The sequence below is a fragment of the Impatiens glandulifera genome, chromosome 8, assembly GCF_907164915.1.
Source record: "Impatiens glandulifera chromosome 8, dImpGla2.1, whole genome shotgun sequence".
NCBI lineage: Eukaryota > Viridiplantae > Streptophyta > Magnoliopsida > Ericales > Balsaminaceae > Impatiens > Impatiens glandulifera.
Genome location: NC_061869.1, coordinates 13,869,457 through 13,889,913, shown reverse-complemented (window position 1 = coordinate 13,889,913; position 20,457 = coordinate 13,869,457). Strand labels below are relative to the sequence as shown.

At 34.8% G+C, this 20,457-nt stretch overlaps 2 protein-coding genes across 2 annotated transcripts; one reads left to right on the top strand and one right to left on the bottom strand.

The window, feature by feature from the left end:
- Positions 1 to 762: 762 nt before the first annotated feature.
- On the top strand, positions 763 to 12,070 carry LOC124913036 (ADP-ribosylation factor D-like). The gene is made up of 9 exons (XM_047453662.1): positions 763 to 912; positions 1,009 to 1,196; positions 1,294 to 1,412; positions 1,489 to 1,595; positions 1,682 to 1,692; positions 10,071 to 10,175; positions 10,262 to 10,438; positions 11,315 to 11,400; positions 11,857 to 12,070. Exons 1-9 carry the CDS (start codon positions 777 to 779, stop codon positions 12,068 to 12,070), a joined length of 1,143 nt encoding a protein of 380 aa, XP_047309618.1. The 5' UTR covers positions 763 to 776.
- A 5,046-nt stretch (positions 12,071 to 17,116) lies between these two features.
- LOC124911399 (flavonoid 3'-monooxygenase CYP75B137-like) lies at positions 17,117 to 19,218 on the bottom strand. The gene is made up of 2 exons (XM_047451875.1): positions 18,262 to 19,218; positions 17,117 to 17,948 (listed from the first exon to the last, which is right to left on the bottom strand). Exons 1-2 carry the CDS (start codon positions 19,201 to 19,203, stop codon positions 17,313 to 17,315), a joined length of 1,578 nt encoding a protein of 525 aa, XP_047307831.1. The 5' UTR covers positions 19,204 to 19,218; the 3' UTR covers positions 17,117 to 17,312.
- Between the last annotated feature and the right edge of the window lie 1,239 nt (positions 19,219 to 20,457).

Sequence of the window (20,457 nt, the reverse complement as noted above, 5' to 3'; positions counted from 1 at the left end):
AATGGCTTATGCCTGGCCTTTTGAGAGGGGTTACAATAAATATCACAGCTTCCCCTCAAAGAAGAATGCCCTTTATGGTGAGGTCTGGACGGAGGTTTCCACAAATTAATTTCAATAAAATGTGCACAAACTTTGTTAAGAATTATTTTCTAACATAAGAAATAAAGAAAAAGAGAAAAAAAGATTAGAATTAAACCCAACTAACGGAAAATATCGAAATTTGAAAACTAATATTGTTATAATCACAAATACTCTTACAAAATAATAATTTTATTTGAAAAAAAATTATGTAGAAATTGGATGAACTTTTTTTTTCTTATAAAGTTTTAGATCATGTTATTAACAAACAAAATATCATTTTTTTTGTTATAGTTTTGAATTTTAACAAATGAATTAAAAAAGTTCTTTAATTAGTTAATGATGGACAAACTCTAGCTTTCTCATTGGTTGGACAACATATATAGACAACTGAGTTCACTTGGTATTAATTTGCTTACTGCTTAAGTTATGAAGTCGGTCAAGATTATTCTCTGCTTGACATGCTAGTTTAAATTAAAATAAAATTGTATATTAATAATAGATATTTTTAAGTAATTTTATTTATGGGTGATGTGGCGAGTTCCTATTGGGTGAACCTCGTGTGAGAAACGTGGCGGGGTAGTGTCGACATAAAATGAAGAAAAGATGGCAGTTTGCGATAGTCATTCAAACAAGACGAGACTATAAATATATATGTAGGGTTCGGTCGGTAGGTCGGTTGCATTTGAAGAAAAATAATGGGATTGACATTCACCAAGCTATTTGCCAAAAGGGAGATGCGTATCCTTATGATAGGTTTGGATGCTGCTGGTAAGACCACTATATTGTACAAGCTTAAGCTTGGGGAGAGTATCACAATTATCCCAACCGTTGGTAGTTAAGTAGTTATTATGATTTATTTCCTTTTGTTTCCTTATTACAAGCTTCACAAAACTTAACTAACTAGCTAGTGAGTTGTTTTGTTTACAGGATTTAATATAGAAACAGTTGAGTACAAGAACATAAGTTTCACCATGTGGGATCTAGGAGGCCAAGTCAAAATATGGAAGCATTTTATCCAAAACCAAAACACTCAAGGTTTGATCTTTGTGGTGGATAGCAATGATAGAGAGAGAGTTGTTGAAGCAAGGGATGAGTTACATCGCATGTTGAATGAGGTTATTATAAGATTGTGTTGTGTTATTTGATGATGATGATGATGATGATATGGGTAATAACAATTAATGATGAAATAATTGTTGTTGATTTCTTTAGGATGAGCTTCGTGATTCTGCGTTGCTTGTGTTTGCCAACAAGCAAGACCTTCCGAATGCAATGAATGCTGCAGAAATCACAGACAAACTTGGCCTTCATTCCTTAAGACAGCGCCACTGGTACAACTCTATCTATGTCTTCCAGAGCTCCCTTTTTTCATTTCTTAATAATTATTCTTTCCATGTTTTCTTGCAGGTATATTCAGAGCACATGTGCCATATCTGGGGAGGGATTGTATGAAGGGCTTGAATGGCTTTCAAGCAACATTACTAGCAAGGTCACCTTCCTCCGTCTTCCATTTAGTTATATATATTGAATAAATAGTTCATGCTTCTCATAAATAATTAATTTGTTTAGTCATTTTTAATTGTTTTTTTTGGATTGGCAGGGATGAAGAAGGTATGTTGGATCATTGTGGTGAGGTGGTGATACTAGATGCAGTCTGGCTTTTATCCAAAATTTTACTATTGTTCCTATCGATATATTTTAACATATCATTTTTTTTAAGGAAAATGTGTTGTTTGTAAAATAGGAATTGAATATATATATATATGCTTGATAATAGTTGGAAACATTTCTTGGGGAGGGTCATAATAATAGTATTATTAATGATACGAATTAGACGATTACAATTATTGAAAGTTTGACGAGTTCTCTTCAACTATATAGTATATAAAAAATCATTGGGATGGTAACCCCAAATATGTATGTGTTGGGTCAAATTATTTTGATTGAAATAATTAAGAGAATAAGTCTATTCTATGCCAACTTTATTTTGATGATATGTGATTAAAACTTAATTATGATTAAATAAAAGAAGTTAAGTCATCTAATTGTTTCTATGCAGGTGCATCAGAATTGACTAACTCAGACGTGGTCTAAGCAGACTTATTAGACGTGTTGGCAGTTAGACGAGCAGTCTAACAGTTTTTAGTTAGACGTACAGTCTAATAGATACGTAGTTAGACGTGCAGTCTAACAGATACGAAGCTAGACATGTAGTATAACAAATACGTAGTTAGACGAGCAGTTTAACAGATACGTAGTTATACGTGCAGTCTAACTCCTTTAGACAAGTCTGAAGTGATACGTAGTTAGACGTGCAGTCTAACAGATACGTAGTTAGACGTGCAGTCTAACTTTTTCAGACAAGTCTGAAGTGATACGTAGTTAGACGTGCAGTCTAACAGATACGTAGTTAAACGTGCAGTCTTCAGACAAGTCTGAAGGGATGCGTAGTTAGACGTTGCAGTCTAACTCCATTAGACGTGTGGTCTAATGGAACACGCTATTAGACGTTGATGTCTATTTTCCTTAGACTAGGCAGTCTGATGGAGCACGTCTAATGCCTCGCTTCAGCAACCATTTGATATTAGCATACGTCTACCCACGAATAACTAGTTGTCTGCTACTCTGCTCCACTCACTCCTGTGTAGTCTGACAAACCAGCTAATTGCATCAAATGAACGGACGCCACGTACGCAAATGTCCTTTCAACGGTTTGTCCAGTACAAGACAATATCAAAAAGGATATTCAGCGCACTACCTATTCGGTACGACCACATTCCAATTGCTTAGAGTCTTCTGTACTCTTGTCCTTTGAGCGGCCTTCCAATGGACGCTTACCACATGTCCATGAAGAAGATTCGAATGTTGGTGTCCTTCTTCTACAAATAGATGCTCATGGACAACGGCTGAATCACCGGTTACTCTACTCACATTACTATCTTACAAGCTTACTCTTGCACTTACCGATTTCTATCATCTTCCAAGTTCAAAAGAGAAAGAATCAAAACTGTCCAGTTCAGAGAATATTGTTCTTAATATTTTAAGTTGAACAGAGATTGTTTTGTTTAACAGAGTTTTTAGCTAGATTAGTAAACTGTATTTGATTCAAAGAATTTAGTGAATCATTCTGGTTGTAGAAGAAGGGGTGACGTAGGAGAGTTTGCTTCGAACATCCATAAACACCTGTTGTGTTCTTTACTTTTTGTCTTTCATCTTTCATTAGTTCAAAGCTTCAAATTCAACGAACACTTCCGCCCTTGAAACCGTTTCAAAAGTTTGAAGGATTTGTGAAGAATATAAACAGATTTTAACTTCTAATAGAGTTAAAATCGAATCGTTTATCGTGAGATGTCATCAATAGTCAGACTCCAGTCTCTATTGGTTACACTGATCCTATCAGTATGTCTACCATATCAGTCGCATCAACTCAAACTTCCTAACAACTATTCAAAGACTCGGGCATCACTCAATTAAAGACTTCATAAAAGACTTCAAATACTAATCACCCCTCGATAATACAAAAGTAAGTGAGTTTTTGGTTCAATCTCTTTATGATACATACGACAACGACTAACCATAATACAATATTTTTCATGCACATAGCATCTGTTAAATTCTACCATGAATAACGCTCCATTAAAAAAAAAAACATATCTTTAATGGAATCTATGACTCCTAATGTTTTTTCCCAACAAAAATTATGGGAAATCATCTCAGTGAACAACTTGTAGCAATGTCACACATGAAAATTATTCATATCTTGTCAACGCATAATGTCTTGTTCAGATGGTAACATTTGATTGTGTCCTACCAAAAATAAAACTCTATTATGGGACGGAGTCTCTATAATGTTTAATCTTCTTCTATATTTAATTCGGCTAGTGAAACCACTAGTCCGAGAGTCAAACATGTCCTTAACTATGATATTTCTATCAGTATTGTATCATTTATAATTATTATTTTTCTATTAAAGTAAAAAAAAATATTTGTGGATGAAACTGAGTTGTCCCTTGAATAAAAATGCTTGCATGTATATCATTTTTATTGTAAAGGTAGCATAGTCTTATTAAAGTATTTTTTAAAACATCAAATATTAATCAAATATTAAATACTTTAAAATTTCAATCTTTGTAGGCAATTCAACATTTTTTTTCAAACATTACTTTTATATTTTATCAAATATTAAATATTTAAAAAAGTTTAATCTTTATAGGTATACACACGCAATTTTTACACCCCGAAATTAAAATGAGTCTTCCTGGTTCAGTATGATGTTCATGCTTGATTATTGAATCGAGAGAGAAAAGAAAAAATCACTTTGAGAAATTGGCTCGGAGGGACACTTGAATAGCGGTTCGAACACCAATTTCTAAAAATACTTGAGCTTCATATGTTTTCAAACATTCAAAATGACCGTCTTGAAAAATTATCAACTTTTTGTGTACTATTATTTTTGGAAAAAAATGTGTCGAACATCCATTTTGGTGCCCATTTGTGTGTCTAAACATCATTTTTCAAAAAAAGTCATAATTCGGAAAACTTGAAACATTCAGATTGAACGGTTCAAAAAATCTTAATTTTGAGTATAATAATGTTGTTAGCAATTTTGTGTATGAGACCTTCAAAATGGAAAAAATATCAAACAAGTTGAAATGGGCGAATCTGTTAGAATTTGTATCTCCCAAATCCGATCTGCTTGAAAACAATCTGTAAAAAACACAAGAACACACAGATTTATAGTGGTTCACTCAAATTGAGCTACATCCACTTCAGCCACCACTAGATTTCACTATGAAGAAGAAGGAATACAGAGTTTTTGCCTCACACTTTATTTCTCTAAAATTCTTTCTTAACAATGTAAACCCTTAATAATCACACATTTATAGGGTAAACATCCAGGTAATAAACCTAAATAACTTTGGTCAGGCCCAAGCCCAAAACCAAAAAGAAAACCCAATAAACTCTAATTAATAATGTAGAGTTTATTATAAGTGTAGGCTCCATAACTCAATAATTTCCCACTTTGAGACTAACTTCATCATCTCTCGATCAGTAGTGGCTTTCTATTCGGTGTCTTAATGAAGAAGACCAACTGAAGTTGCACACAATTTCAGTTTCTCATTTGTCACAGCTTTCGTCAACATATCAGCTGGATTCTCACTCCCGGAAATCTTCTCAAGAGCTAATACTCCATCTTCTAAAGCTGACCGGATGAAATGATAACGAACCTGTATATGCTTCGTCCTGCCATGATAAACAGGATTCTTTGCTAAATGAATGACACTCTGACTGTCGCATCGCAACACACTTCCCTCGTAGTCTTGACCCAATTCTCGCAAAAAGGGTTGTAACCACATCATTTCCTTAGCAGCTTCTGTTACAACAACATACTTTGCCTCACAAATAGAAAGAGCAACAATCTTCTGCAATTTTGAAACTCAACTGATTGCAGTACCTCCCAGAGTATAAATATACCATGTTGTGCTCTTCCTACTATCAACATCATCACCATTGTCAGCATCAACATATCCTTCCAAACCCATATTAGACTTTCGAAAACACAAAGCGAGACTCGCACTTCCTCTTAAGTATCATAGTATCCACTTTACTGCTTCCTAATGTTGTCTACCCGGATTGCTCATGAATCTGCTAACAACTCCCATTGTATGTGCTATGTCTGGTCTTGTGCAAACCATCGCATACATAATACAACCAATGGCAGAGGCATATGGAACAGTTGCCATGTAATTTTTCTCCTCCTCTATTGAAGGCGACTGATCTTTAGATAGTCTGAAGTGACTAGCTAAGGGGGTAGTAACTGCTTTTGCATCATACAAGTTGAACCTACTAAGAACTTTCTTCACATATTCTTCTTGTGAAAGCTTGAGAACTTCTTCATCCTTGAAAATTCTCATCCCAAGAATTTGTTTAGCAACACCCAAATCCTTCATTACAAACTTTTCAGACAACTCTTTCTTGAGCTTGTTAATCTCGTACAAGCTTGCTCCAACAATCAACATGTCATCAACGTAGAGAAGAAGAATAATGTACGATTTATCAAACCTCTTGATATAGCAGCAATGATCAGCTTCACACCTCAAAAAATTGTTACTTTTCATGAAGTTATCGAACTTCTTGTACCATTGCCTTGGAGCCTGTTTCAAACCATACAGACTCTTCTAAAGCTTACACACAAGCTCATCTTTTCCTTTGATTTCAAATCCTTCTGGTTGTCGCATATAAATCTCTTCATCTAAATCACCATGAAGAAAAAAACAGTTTTGACATCCATTTGTTGAAGATAAAGATCTTCTTTCACAACCAAACTCAAAATAGTTTTGATTGTCATCAATTTAACTATTTGAGAGAAGATTTCATTGTAGTCAATACCTTCTTTCTGTTGAAATCTTTTCACAACCAACTTTGCCTTGTAACTCATGGTTTTATCATGTTCTTCTTTAATCCTGAAGATCCATTTGTTGTGAAGTTCTTTCTTTCCCTTTGGAAGCTCAGTGAGCTCCCAAGTCTGATTCAACGTCAAAGAGTCCATCTCATCTTTCATCGCAGACTCTCACTTAACCGATTCATCAGATTTTATTGCTTCCTCAAAGCATTCAGGTTCACCTCTATCTGTCAACAAGATATAGTTTAGAGATGGAGATCATCTCTCAACTGGTTTTCGATTCCTTGAAGATCTTCTCAACTGTATAACCGGTGTTTACTGATTTACTTCTGGGGCCACATTCTCAACAATTTTATCTTCAACAACACATTGTTCTTCTTCGACAGTCGGTATATATTCAGCTGAAAAATCTCTCAAATCGACTGTATCAGTCTCTTCCAACTTGGAATCATCATCTGATGTCATCCCAACACAATCTTTGTAGAGAACCTGTTCATTGAACATAACATTTCTGTTACGAATGATCTTCCGATTTTGATTATCCTAGAAACGATAACCAAATTCGATATCACCATAACCAATGAAAAAACATTTATTAGACTTTGGATCAAGCTTGCTCCTATCACATTCATTAATATGAACATATGATAAACAACCAAACACTTTCAAATAAGAAAAGTTTACATTTTTATTGCTCCAGGCTTCTTCAGGAATTCTGAATTCAAGAGAAACAGAGGGTCCCCTGTTTATCAAATAGGCAGCAGTATTAATAGCTTCTGCCTAGAAGGTTTTAGGCAGCCCTGCATGCAATCTCATGCTTCTAGCACGCTCGTTCAATGTTCGATTCATTCGTTCGGCTACTTCATTCTCTTGAGGCGTTCGGGCAACAGTCTTCACCATACTGATCCCATTCACAGAACAATACTCTTTGAAATCTGAATTGATATATTCACCTCCGTTGTCGAATCTCAAGCACTTAACTTTCAGATTTGTTTCATTTTTAACCAAAGCCTTCAATTTTTGAAAATAACAAATACTTCAGACTTGTGCTTCATAAAATATACCCATACATTTCTTGTCGAATTATCTATAAATGTTACGTAGTATTGTGATCCGCCAATAGAAGAAATATGTGCAGGTCCCCACACATCAGTGTGTACCAACTCTAGCCTTTCTTTCTTGAGCTCCTTCCCAATTTTTAAGAAACTCACTCGTTTTTGTTTTCCAAGAATGTAGGTTTCATATATTGATGTTCAACAGACTTCAGTTCTGGAATATGTCCATTCTTCAAAAAAAATTTGCATCCCTTTTTCGCTCATATGGCCCAACCTGCAATGTCACAGCTCACTGTTCTTCGAGTCATCAACTACAGCAACAACTTATTCTCTGCAAGTTGAAGTCGTGTATAACGTTCCAGTTTTGTGACCTCAAGCAACAACTATTGCTCCTTTAGTCACCTTCCACGCACCATTTCCACAACTGAAATTGTGACCTTCTTCATCAAGTTGTGTAATAGAGATCAAATTGCGCATTAAACCTAAAATGTATCTCACCTTATTAATCTTCCAAACAGAACCATTTTCCATCTTCAATTTGATGTCCCCCATGCCAACAATATTTAGTGGCTCACCATCTGCGAGATAAACTTTCCCACAGTTTCTAGCCACATAATTCTCCATTAATTCTTTGTGGGCAGTGGTGTGGAAAGACGCTCCTGAGTCCAAAACCCATGAATCTATCGGGTTATCAATAGACAGAAGTAACGCATTAGTGACAGATTCTGTAACAACGTTGGCTGAATCATTTTTATCATCACCATTTTTCTTCGGTGCTTTGCAGTTCCTCTTTAAATGACCCTGTTTATCACAATTCTGGCACTCAAATGTCCGTCCAAACTTGGACTGACTCCTCCTGCTCCTTGACATAGATCTGCTCTTACCTCGGTTGAAATCTCTATCATTACCTCTACCCCTGTTTTCCACATTCAGAGCAGAATCTTTGAATGTTTCACCAGAATTAATTTTACGAACCTCTTCAGCAAGAATACGATCTCTAACTTCAACAAATTTCAGTTTAGCATTTCCAACTGAATTACTAATTGCTGCCCTCATATGTTTCCAACTATTTGGTAGAGATGCTACCAAAATAAGGGCACTGACTTCATCCCCAAAATCAATCTCAATAGATAGCAATTGATTCACAATAGTATTGAATTCATTCAAATGAGTAGTGATAGAAGTACCATCAACCATTCTTAAGTAAAAGAGTCTTTTCATTAAGTGTACCTTATTTTTAGCAGATGGTTTCTCATACATATCAGAAAGAACTTTCATCAGACCCGTGGTGGTCTTCTCATTTGCTACATTGTGAGCAACCGTCTTGGCTAACATCAATCGGGCAACTCTCAAAACCTGTCTATTAAGGAGTTTCCATTCAGCTTCATCCATCTTCTCTAGTTTCTCACTCAAAGGAACATAAAGATTTTTTCCATAGCGATAATCTTCAATCTCCACTCTCCAGAAGGCATAATCTGTCCCATCAAATCTTCCAATCCCATGTCCTATACTGTTCTCACTTGCCATTGTTTCCAATGTAAACTCTTAATAATCACATAAATAACTTTGGTCAGACCCAAGCCCAAAACCAAAAAGAAAACCCAATAAACTCTAATTAACAATGTAGAGTTTATTATAAGTGTAGGCTCCATAACTCAACAGAATCAAGAACGAGTCAACGATGGTCAGCGCGCCAGGCTTTACACCCAAAATGATTCAAAACCACGCGTGCTAACGTCAGACTGACACTAGACGCGGATCATTTGAAAAAAACCCGTTCAAAATCATGGATTTTGGGTCATTTTCTGCTGAAGAAAATCTTATGGCATCTTCAACTTTAAAAAATCACTCAGGACGTTATACTCAATAGAATTAGTTGTTCTTGGATGTATTGGAAATTTGGAAGTGTCCTCTACAATGTTTGTTTGTATCCGGAGTTACGTTGACGCTTTAAACTTCTTTAAATCGGTGATTGAAGACGATGCAACCAAAATAGGATCAAACTGAACATGTTCTTAAGGGGTATATGTATGATTTACCTTATTTACTTGAATCACGATTACTCATTTGCTAAAATTACGACTTGATAGAAAGAAAGAGAGAGTCATGGAGAGAAAGTTACCAAAAGAATAACACATGTAAGGTGATTCCAACGAGTCTGAAGATTTTGGCGAGTCTGAGTTTTGTTCATTGCCTCTTTGTTTCCTTTGCTTCAGGTAGGTGTCCTCTAGCATATTAATGTTGTAATTCATGTAAGACGTCGGTCATATACACTGACGTCGATGTTAGGTTGATTCATACATTTTATCAATTAATTTATGTTTTAATTATATTGATGAATGAATGAATGTTTGGCTTGTTTTTTAATTATTGGTTACCCTAGATGATAGAGTCCTAGGTTAGCCGAGTCTAGTTCTAGGAAGAGACTAGGTCATGGCTATCCTCGTTTTTGAAAGTCTTGTTCGCCGAAAACATCAAAGTTTGTTCGCCGGAGAAAGAACTGTCGGTCAGTTCTTCAATGATGTTCTAAGAGGCTGCTTAAGATCGGCGTAGGTGCGTTCGAAGCTTCAGGTGATAAGGAGTACTTCAGTGATAATTGTGAAGCCAATCACCCAACAGAAAATGAGTTACAAGCGGTAACTATTTTTTGTTTTTTAGATTTATAGAGGAACACTTCTTGTTTCCTCTGTTCTTCATTCTCTTATCTCGAAACAACCTCTAGAGGTCGCCATTGCTTTGGCAAGCTTCTGTAGCATTGAATCTCGGACTTTCTGAGCGACGGCAAAGCTATGGTGAGGTGTTGTCGAAAGAGACAATGTTCCAGATCGGAAGAATAAAGTGCCTTATGTTCTTCGACTCTAAAACCCAACAGGCTTCGAACGAACAACAAAACAACGAGGTTTGGATTAATTCTATGGACACCGCAACTATCGTTGTCGCTGTTAGAGATTCCCCTACGTCGCGTCGGGAAGGAACACAGACAATTCCGAGGAAGACGACGAAGGAGACAAACCTTTTTTTATGATCTTCTTTTCGAATTCCCAATGCTCCAGGGGATGTTCAAAGAGGCCTCTGGACTATTCCTTTGTTTAAAATCGCCTAAAAAATTTAAATTCTTAATTTAGAATTAATTAGGCACCTGAACTTTCTATTATGTTCGATTTTGACCTCAAACTTCCAAAATCAAATTATTTTCTGAGAATTCGAATTTATTTGGCCCCTGGAATTTTGTCAACATCCAATTCAGCCTTCCAACTTTATATTCGTCCAATTTTGGAAATAAATTTTCAATTTCCAACTTTTGAGAAATTCCTAAGTGCTTGTTTGGATTCCTTTTATGTCAAACAACATTATTCTTCCAATTGGAGCCTACAAACAATTTTTAAAAAATTCCAAAAATTCAAGGATGTTCAAAAATATTATTTCCAACAAATATAATATTTTCCATAATTTTTTGAGCCCGTCTTATTTTGGAACGCTCATTTTAGGAGCTCCATAGACCGGAAAATATTTTTGACCTCTTTAGAAATTTTCATAAATTTTCAGAATACTTTTAGAAAAAACTCGTTTATCGGAGTCATATTGGGTGTCTTGTAACCCTGAAAAGTTCCATAATCGAGAGAAAAATGTTTCTAAAAATATGTTCGACATACACAAAAACTCTTAGAATTTTTCAACTCGTTTGGGAAAAATCTCGATTTCGGTTATTGCATACTTTGGGGCTCCAATTTCCCCTTTTTGTTTCTTTAATCCATATTCTCATGAACTCGTGAAGTCCTTCATGTTCAAGGATAGACTTCTACCAACAAGAAAACATTCAAGCAACCCAGCAAATTCAAGAGTTCACATTATGGTTCACATGTGTGTCCAAAGAGTGCATTCGAGGATCCATTTTATCTTCTTTAAGTTTAAGAATATATAACAAGATTCCATAATCACCTTTGGACTAAGTATATGATATATTGTTAAATATACTTAAAACACGATAAATGGACATTCAAGAATTTAAATGTCTTGATGCAACCTTCATTGAAATCTAATCAAGAGCTACAATTACTCTTTTTAGATTAGAGACAAGGTTAGGACATTCACAAACAAAATAATTATGAACTCGGAATGCAATTGTGTAATGTACCTTCGCTAACAATAGTCAACTAAATAGGAGTAGAGACTATCCCACGCGATAGGCACATAGGACATAGCTGATGCAGCCTTTTTCTCATGCGTAATCAAGCATCGAACCCTTAATTCGTAAATACTCTATTTTCTTTTTGTAATTTATTTGTGAAGTAAATTAAAGTGGTGACTCTTTATTAGGACTGAGGCTGAGAAGGAGCTGTGTGAAGAGGAATCTGATGAGCAGGGTCCGTGTGAGGAAGCTGAGCATGGTTCAGGTGATGAAAAGGGTTTGGCTAAAGAAGAGAATGAGGAGAAATGGGGGAAATGTGGAAAACAAGGGGTTGAACTGAATGATGAAAGAGTTGGAAATGGGGATGAACGAAAGAAAGCAAGAGCGGGTGAAAAGGAATGAATGAGGGGGAGAACATGAATTAGATGGAATGTAGCAGACAAAGTAGGATTGGTTTATCAGGTATTGATTTGAATAAAGGAATGACTAGTGATAGTGATGGGGAGAAAGTTGGTAGTGTCAGGAAGTATAGGACAAAGAAGAGTAATATTAACCATGGAAGGAAGAAAATTATAGTCAAGAAAAACAGGTTCCATATTTTAGTTGTTAAGAGATCTAAGGCTAAAGGGAGATGTAAAGGAGCTAGGAGTAATCAGATTAAGAACAGATGCATTATGGCGACTGGTGAAAGTAAGGAAGACTCTGATGCAACTGATCCAATTACAGAAGATGATGATCCTGATTTGGACAATTTGATTACATTTGGAATGACAAGAAGGATGAGGAATGAAGAATAGGTCATAGCCTTTCATCTGATATTGCAAGTGAAAGCTTGAACCTGATTAGTCAGTCTTCATCATTTGAAACTATTCAATCTTCGAATATTAAAGTACAAAGGTCCATGATTAGGGTGGAATCAGAAGATGGTACGAAATCGTCAAGGGCTAAGAAAAAAGAGAAAAGTAGAAAATGAACAAGAGAGTGAACAAGGAGGAAAGTTGGGAATTAATGAATATTGTCACTTGGAACATAAGAGGACTCAATAATCCTCTAAAATGTAGGGAAGTGAAGAAGATTATTTAAAAGCTTAAAGTCATGGTAATGGGGATTCTAGAAATCAAAGTCAAAATCAATAATGTTGACAGAATTGACAATATGTGTTTTACGTAGGAGTGGGAATTTTTACATAACTCCAATGTTAGAATATGTAGAATTTGGGTGGGTTGGAATAAGGATCTTGTTGAGGTTAAGGAGACTCTTAATAGGGAACAAGTCATAATGGTTGAAGTATTATACCAGAGAACTTGTGACAAACTTTATGTTGCGGTTGTCTTTGGAGATAATTCATAATATAATAGGAAACAACTTTGGGAGCTGTTGAAGAATTACATTGATGATTGTAGCCTGTGGGCTATCTTGGGTGATTTTAACACAACTAAATTTAGTTAGGAGCGGAATTCGGATACTGGAATCACTCAGGGGATGATTGACTTTAACAAATGCATAAGGCGTATTAACTGTATGGAACCCACCAAATCAGGAAATCCGTTTACCTGGTCTTCTTCAAGGGGTAGTGAGCAGAAGAGAAGAAATCGGATTGGTTAATGAGGCATTGGTGGCTAAATTTCCAAATAGTCATATTTATGTCTTAAATCCATAAATATCATATTATTGCCTAATCAAATTAAACTGGGAGAATGGTGAGGGTCAAAAGGCCTTTCAAATTTTATAATTTTTGGATGGATGACAGCAGATTCATTCTCATTTTGGAGGATGTATGGTTACTCATATTAGTGGGACCTTGATGTTTTAAGTCAGCGAGAAGCTCGAATTGCTAAGAATTGAGCTGCAAAAGTTTAATAGTGTTAGGTACAATAATATTTCAATTATAGTTGTTGAGGTTAGAGCGAAGCTGAAGGAGATTTAAAAAAATGCTCAACAATAATGATCTAAATGACTTGGTTGATGGGAAAAAGTTATGCTTACTGAATTTAGAGCACTCAGTTCTTACGAGGAAATCTTTATCAGGCATAATTGGCTATCATTAGGGGATAAAAATACAACATTTTTCTACAAGAAATTTTCTACCATGAATATACAAAATCGAGTTGTTGATTGAAAAAGGGTAATGGGAGGTGACTATTGGGCAGCACTAGATGCATGAGAAGGCCATCAATTTTTACAAGGATCTGATAGGTACCAGAAAGGTCAATTTCAGCAACATTGATTATCTTAAAAGGATCAAGCTGAAACATGTTAGGTTTCATAAAGATGGAAGGTTGATTGAAAAGGTGACGGAAGAGGAAGTTAAGCTGACGGTTTTTTACATGAATGGGGACAAATGTCCCAGGCCATATAGATTTAATGCAACTTTTTTCAAGTGTAACTGGAATGTTGTGGGAAAAGATGTGACGAATGGGATGCTGGAATTCTTTCGTAACAAGAGAATGTAAAAGTAGTGGAATGTGACAATATTGATTCTTATTCCTAAAGGATTTACTCCTAAAAGGATACAAAAAAATTTCTTATTTCCTATTGTAATGTTGTTTACAAAACCATTTTTAAAATCATAGCTAATAGGTTTAAAAATGTTATTCCTTGCATTGTTAGTCATGGTCAATCAGCATTCATTCATGGTTGTTCTATTTCTCATCATATTCTCCTTATACAAGGTCTTTTAAAGGGTTATAGTAGGAAAAGAATTACACCTAGGATTGTTATTAAAGTTGACATTAGAAAAGAATTTGAATCCATTAAATGAGATGTTATTCAAGAATTTTTTATTACATCTAACTTTCTTAATATTTTTGTGGAGTGGATTATACAGTGCGTGATGTTCACCCATTTCATTGTAAACATGAATGGTGTTCATGAAAGATTCTTCGAAGGCGAAAATAGTGTTAGGTAAGGGAACCCCCTTTCCTCGTACATTTTTGTATTGATCATGGAAGTCTTCAGTTGTATCTTCAAGGAGATACTAAAGAGTAAGGCATATATCTATAATTCCTTTTGTTTAAAGGAAAAATTACCCATATTTGTTTTACAGATGATCTATTTATTGTAGCGCATGCGGATGTGGACTCCATTAACACTATAAAGGAAGTACTAAGATAGTTTTCAAGTATCACAGACCTATACATTAATGAAGAAAAGAGCCTTTATTTTTATTTAGGCTTTGATGAGGTGACTAAGGAGAATATCTTTAATGTTCTTGGTATCAAAGAAGGCGAATTGACAACTCGGTATTTAGGAGCTCCTCTATCGTCTAATCAGCTCAGAATAACTCACTGCTATTCTATGCGGGAAAAATTTAATTGGTAACAAAAGTTATTATGGGAAACATTGGATTATGGGCACAACAACTTGTCATTCCTAAGATGGTGATAAAAGATCTTGATAGGTTGATGATAAATTTTATATGGGGTACTCAAGGGAGAGGAGGCAAGAAAGTAAAATGGGATTTCGTTCGTAAGCCCAAAAAAGAATGTGGCTTTGGTATTAAAAACTGCACTGAATGAAATAAAGCATTTACTTACAAACACCTCTAGGCGATTTCTAAGAAGGAAGATTCACTATGGATCAAATGGGTTCATTCCAGATTTCTGAAATTAGAAAAAAGAATTTGGACGTGCAAGCTGAAGGAGGACATGCCTTGGTCTTTAAAAAATATACTAAAATTAAAATAGTGTGCGGAACTGTTATATCAAGTCAGATTTTACGATGGTAGCGGCACCTTATTCTGGTATGATCCGTGGTTTGAAGGAGCCCCTCTTCTCATGAGATATAAAGCTGGAAATATTATAATAAGAAGAGAACAACAAATGGCAACCATGCGTGATGTTAAGGAAGGCCAATGCAATGATATTCTAAGGCTAAATTTGGATGGGGCAAGAATCATTGAGGCGGTTAACAACATAACCTTTCTTGATAGGAATGATACACATGAATTGAAGGTTGAGATTAATAACAAGTTTAACTCCAATTTGGCATGGCAATGTATTCGCTCTAGAGGACAGATTGTTGAGTGGGCTCGGAGTGTGTGGTCTTCTAGGATCATACCTTGACATCAAATTACACTTTGGTTGATTTATAGAGATAGGCTGATGACTAGGAATCACTTGAGAAGGTTCATGATAATCCATAACACTAGATGTGTCCTTTGTATTAATTGTGAGGAGTCGATCTCTCATTTATTTGGTGAATGTATATTCACTAGAGTTCTTTGGAGGAAGTTTGTCAACAATTTCAGCTTACAAACTCTCTTTGTTGATTGGAGTAGTATTAGAAACTTGGTGCTCACAAAGACTAAAGGAAACTCAATTAAGGTCAATTTATTCAAATACTTCTTTGGATGTCTTGTGTATCATGTTTGGATGGAAAAAATACTAGAATTTTCTCAAGAACTTGGAGAAATGAAGATCAAGTTTAGTGACATTGTTGTTGATGGTCTACCTCTTATTCATACATGGAGAAGAATTGCAATCAATATGGAAAACTGGGGGTATTGTCAAAAGTGGGGAATTGTGTTTGATGTAGTCACAAAGAATCATTGTTTAAGGTGAGATAGAGAAAAATATTTACTTGCTAGATTTTGCTTGATATTCATTTGTGTTGATTTTATGTTGGCTTTGTAATTTCATTGTTGAATTCTTAGGTTTTTTTCTTTCAAAATTAGGACAAATGGTTTTTTTGTCTTAATTTCAAAACTCTTGTACTTTTTTTTCTTTTGGAATTTTAATTAAATGACAATAAGTAATTTCTAAAAGAAAGTGGTGATTCTTAAAATCAATCAAATTATTACGTTATTGAACACGTACTAATCTGGAACCTATACGCCAATCATGGAAAGATCTATGATATAGAACTCCACTTTGGTTTCTCATCTCAAATAGATAGGACAACATTCTATATGGATAGTTCTCCTATCTATTTTTGTGAGATTCGAGAGTAGAGTAAATCATGGAGTTCTATAGCATAGCTTTTATAGAACAAACTTTTTTCTAAAAGTGCACAGTTATGTTTATCATTTAAATCCTTCGATGCGTCCCTCCATGGGAAGAGCACTCGAAAGGATAGGTAAGGCATGGGACCGACCAACTTTGGATCGCACAAAACGCTATTAAAGACAGAGCATTCAAATGGATAAATCAATCTTAAGATTAAATCCTTTATGCCCCTAAAATACAAGATGTTAGGTGGACTCCTAAAATTAGTAAACGCTTAAGATGAAAAGGGAGAGAGATCTCGCGTACAAAGATAAATCTTTCTTGGGTACGTGGGGTTGGGGTTGGGGTGGCGAACGGATTTAAACGCGTACAATAGGTAATTCAACATTTTTTCTAAACAATGAAATATTCAACATTAAAAAATTGATATTATTTTATAAAAAAATAATAATAATAATTTCAGTAATCCATACTTTTGAAAACCATTATGTGAGAAAAAAACTACATATGAAATTGTAGGACATGTTACTCATTTAGAATATTTATTGATAACATATATTTTATAGGGCAAATAGAACTGCCGAATTTCATTTTCACCTTTTTTTAAATAAAGTACTAACATAACATATATAGTAAGAAATTTTATTATTGTTTGTCCCACTTTCAATGAAATTAGACAAGGGGTCTACCGGTCACTCTTAAATATTACTCAACTCATAAAGTGCTGAATTTGATAATCTTGGTGTAGGAACTGCTATAAGTGGTGTCCTTTTCTTTAGCACAATCCCAAACTTTTCCTCGATGTTTAACTTTTCCCCTTCGGGCAACTTCCAATCAAAAGAATGTAACAATGAAGCAAGCGAAAACATCGTCATCCTCTCCGCCATAACAATCCCAGCACAACTTCGTCTTCCCGAACCAAAAGGAATATACGAGAAATCCTTTCCACTATAATCTCCTCTTCCTTCAACAAATCTATCAGGATTAAATTCTAATGGATTTTCCCAAAGCAATGGATCCCTATGTATTGCCCACACATTGATGAAAACACGGGCAGACTTTGGAATGGTATAGGTTTCCCCAATGACACGAGAATCACTCGGGCAATGAGGAACCATTAATGGGAGTGCGGGATGTAGCCGAAGAACCTCTTTCATTACCGAGGTTAGGTATGGTAGGTTTGGGATATGACATTCTTGAACCATCTTGTTTTTGCCTACTACATTGTCGAGTTCTTCTTGAACCTTTTTTATGATCTCTGGTTTGTTCATCATCTCAGCCATCGCAAATTCGATTGTGTTGGAGGTTGTGTCGGTACCACCCACCACCATGTCCTATAAGATCCAAATTCATGTTCGAAAAATACTTAGTTGTTAGAAGAATATATTAATTAAATAAACCCTTAAAATTAATATGTACTATTGTGGTTGGTTATATAAGGCCACCATTATATATTATAAAAAGAAATTTAGTTGATAGATGATCAATCAATTAAAAATATAGAAATGAGACTATGTTCAATGTACAAAACCCTACATAGAAAGGTATTTTATTTTTAATTAATATTCGTTTATAAATGAGGTTGGATAACATAAAAAAATCAAGTCCTTAGATCTATTTTAATAGTATTAAAGTAAAAGAAGATACCAATAGTAACGCTTTGATATGATTCATAGTTAATGAAATTTTGGCATTTTTTTCATCCTTGAGCTTCAACAAAACTTGTAAAAAGTCTTTAATTCCTCCATCTTCATCGCCATCCAATTCATTCATTCCTAATCGCCTACTCTTATCGATAACATCATTAAAAATCCGATCGAACTTCATTCCCGACTTCCTCATCTTCTTGCATACGCCTTGCAAGTCAAACCAAGCCAACCAAGGAATAAAATCCGACACATTTGGCTTGCCTATTTGCTGCGTTATTTCCTCCACCACTTTTCGAAACTCACTTCCGATGCTCGCTCTTTCACTAGCGCTAACCGAGCTTCCCCACAACATGTTTGTTACAACGTTAATTACCATCAAGAACATCATCTCCCCAATATTTACCGAACAACCAGCCTTCCCATACAAGTGCTTAACCGTATTCCTCATCTCTTGGAAACGTATAGGGTAGACCGAATCTAAAGTGGAAGTTCCCAACATGTCGTGTACACAAACCCTTCTCAGCATTCTCCATTCTGGTCCATATGGGGTGAATACTATGTCCTTTCCTCCGTAAGGCATAGCCAAAGCCACGGCAGGAATGTCGCGATTGGCGAAAATTGTGTCTTGATCTTTTAAAATCTCTCGGGCTAGAGATGGTGAAGTGATCACAACACAAAGCTTAAGGCCTAATTTGAGGGTGAAGATTGGACCATAGGTTTTAGCTAGGGTTGCAAAGTGAGTATGAATCTCCGGCTCTAAAGAGAGAAGATTGCCCAACAAGGGTAGGCCTTTCGGGCCTGGAGGAATGGGTAAGCTTTGGCCGGTTTTCAACCTTTTAGTGAAAACATATATGGACAAGGATAGTGCTAAAATGGAGATGAGAAACCAAAAAGATTCATCAATGGAGAGTACTATTGTTTGGAGATAGGGGAGGGCCATTCTTTCTAACAAGCAATGAATCCAACTTGTAATAATTGAAACACATAATGTAGATAAGAAAATAGTGAAAATAGCCAAATATGTCACCAAATTGTTTCTTGAATTGAAATATTTCCCATATGTTTTAAATTACATGAATTTCACCTTCAAACTTTTCATTTTAGAAATATTTAGATGTGGATTTAAATATAGAGCTATTCTTCATGTAATCCAACCACTAAACCTAAATTTTCAATGAACACAATCCCGTCATTTTGTGATATTCATGTTTTATATTTATTTTAAGGTATCGACTTTATATTCCTTTAGCTTATAGAATGTGTATAATTGTACTAATTAAATTCATAAAAATATATCTAAAAAATATTTTTAATATACGAACTATTTAATAAAAATATCCACATTTAGATACTAAGTTTATAACTCGGATAATTGTGAATAGATAGTATCGTTTAAACAAATTATCCAAACTAATTATTTTCGGGTCAAATATTAATTAGAGTCTTTAGAACACCTTATTCTAACATTGTACCATGGAATATAGGGGACCATCAAGGGAAAAGGAGCACTTATGTACTATTTCTTAAAACGGTTAAATACAATAAGATGAAAACGCATTTTTTTATGGAAAGTAAAATGACATAAATGACCAAGAAAATCAAATTAACTAGTACAACGTCTTTTGTATTTAAGGAGTTTTTTTAACTCAATGTATAACAATGTTACATTTTATGTCGGATGACTAAAATAAATAACTAATTATCATTGCATTTGATCCATGGTAAGATATTCTCGAAAATTGATTGCACTTTTTGTGGCAAATAATAATAAAATGATTGAGAATTATTTATCAAAATCCTAAATAAAGTTGAAGTCACATTTGACAAGTTTACCAAAGTTATGGTGAATAGAATATAGGAATCTTCACATTCCATACCTTCTCCATGCCTTTGATAGTCATCTTTGTCTTGTAACAAACAAACTCATGAGATAAGACAAATAACTATATAATTTATTATTTAAGAGATTCAAAATATTTCATTAAACAAAATCCATAAGATAAGACAAATAACAACATAATTTTTTAATTAAGTGATTAGTACATATCATTGATGGGGTTAGGCATCAATACTTTCCAGCATATGGCCAAACACAAAAGATGAAATAACATCATTAAATATTTTAAGATTCCATTTATAATTATATCAATATTATTTTATATAGGTTGAAGGTAATGATTAAATGTTTACAAAT

What these genes read in the sequence shown, in the direction of transcription:
- LOC124911399 (XM_047451875.1), bottom strand. Translation starts at nt 19,203, where the DNA reads ATGGCCCTCCCCTATCTCCAAACAATAGTACTCTCCATTGATGAATCT. An exon ending in ATATCAAAGCGTTACTATTG is followed by an intron (nt 17,949 to 18,261) that starts GTATCTTCTTTT and finishes TGGATCTTATAG; the next exon opens with GACATGGTGGTGGGTGGTAC.
- LOC124913036 (XM_047453662.1), top strand. Translation starts at nt 777, where the DNA reads ATGGGATTGACATTCACCAAGCTATTTGCCAAAAGGGAGATGCGTATC. An exon ending in CACAATTATCCCAACCGTTG is followed by an intron (nt 913 to 1,008) that starts GTAGTTAAGTAG and finishes TTTTGTTTACAG; the next exon opens with GATTTAATATAGAAACAGTT. An exon ending in ACGAACAACAAAACAACGAG is followed by an intron (nt 10,439 to 11,314) that starts GTTTGGATTAAT and finishes GAACTCGTGAAG; the next exon opens with TCCTTCATGTTCAAGGATAG.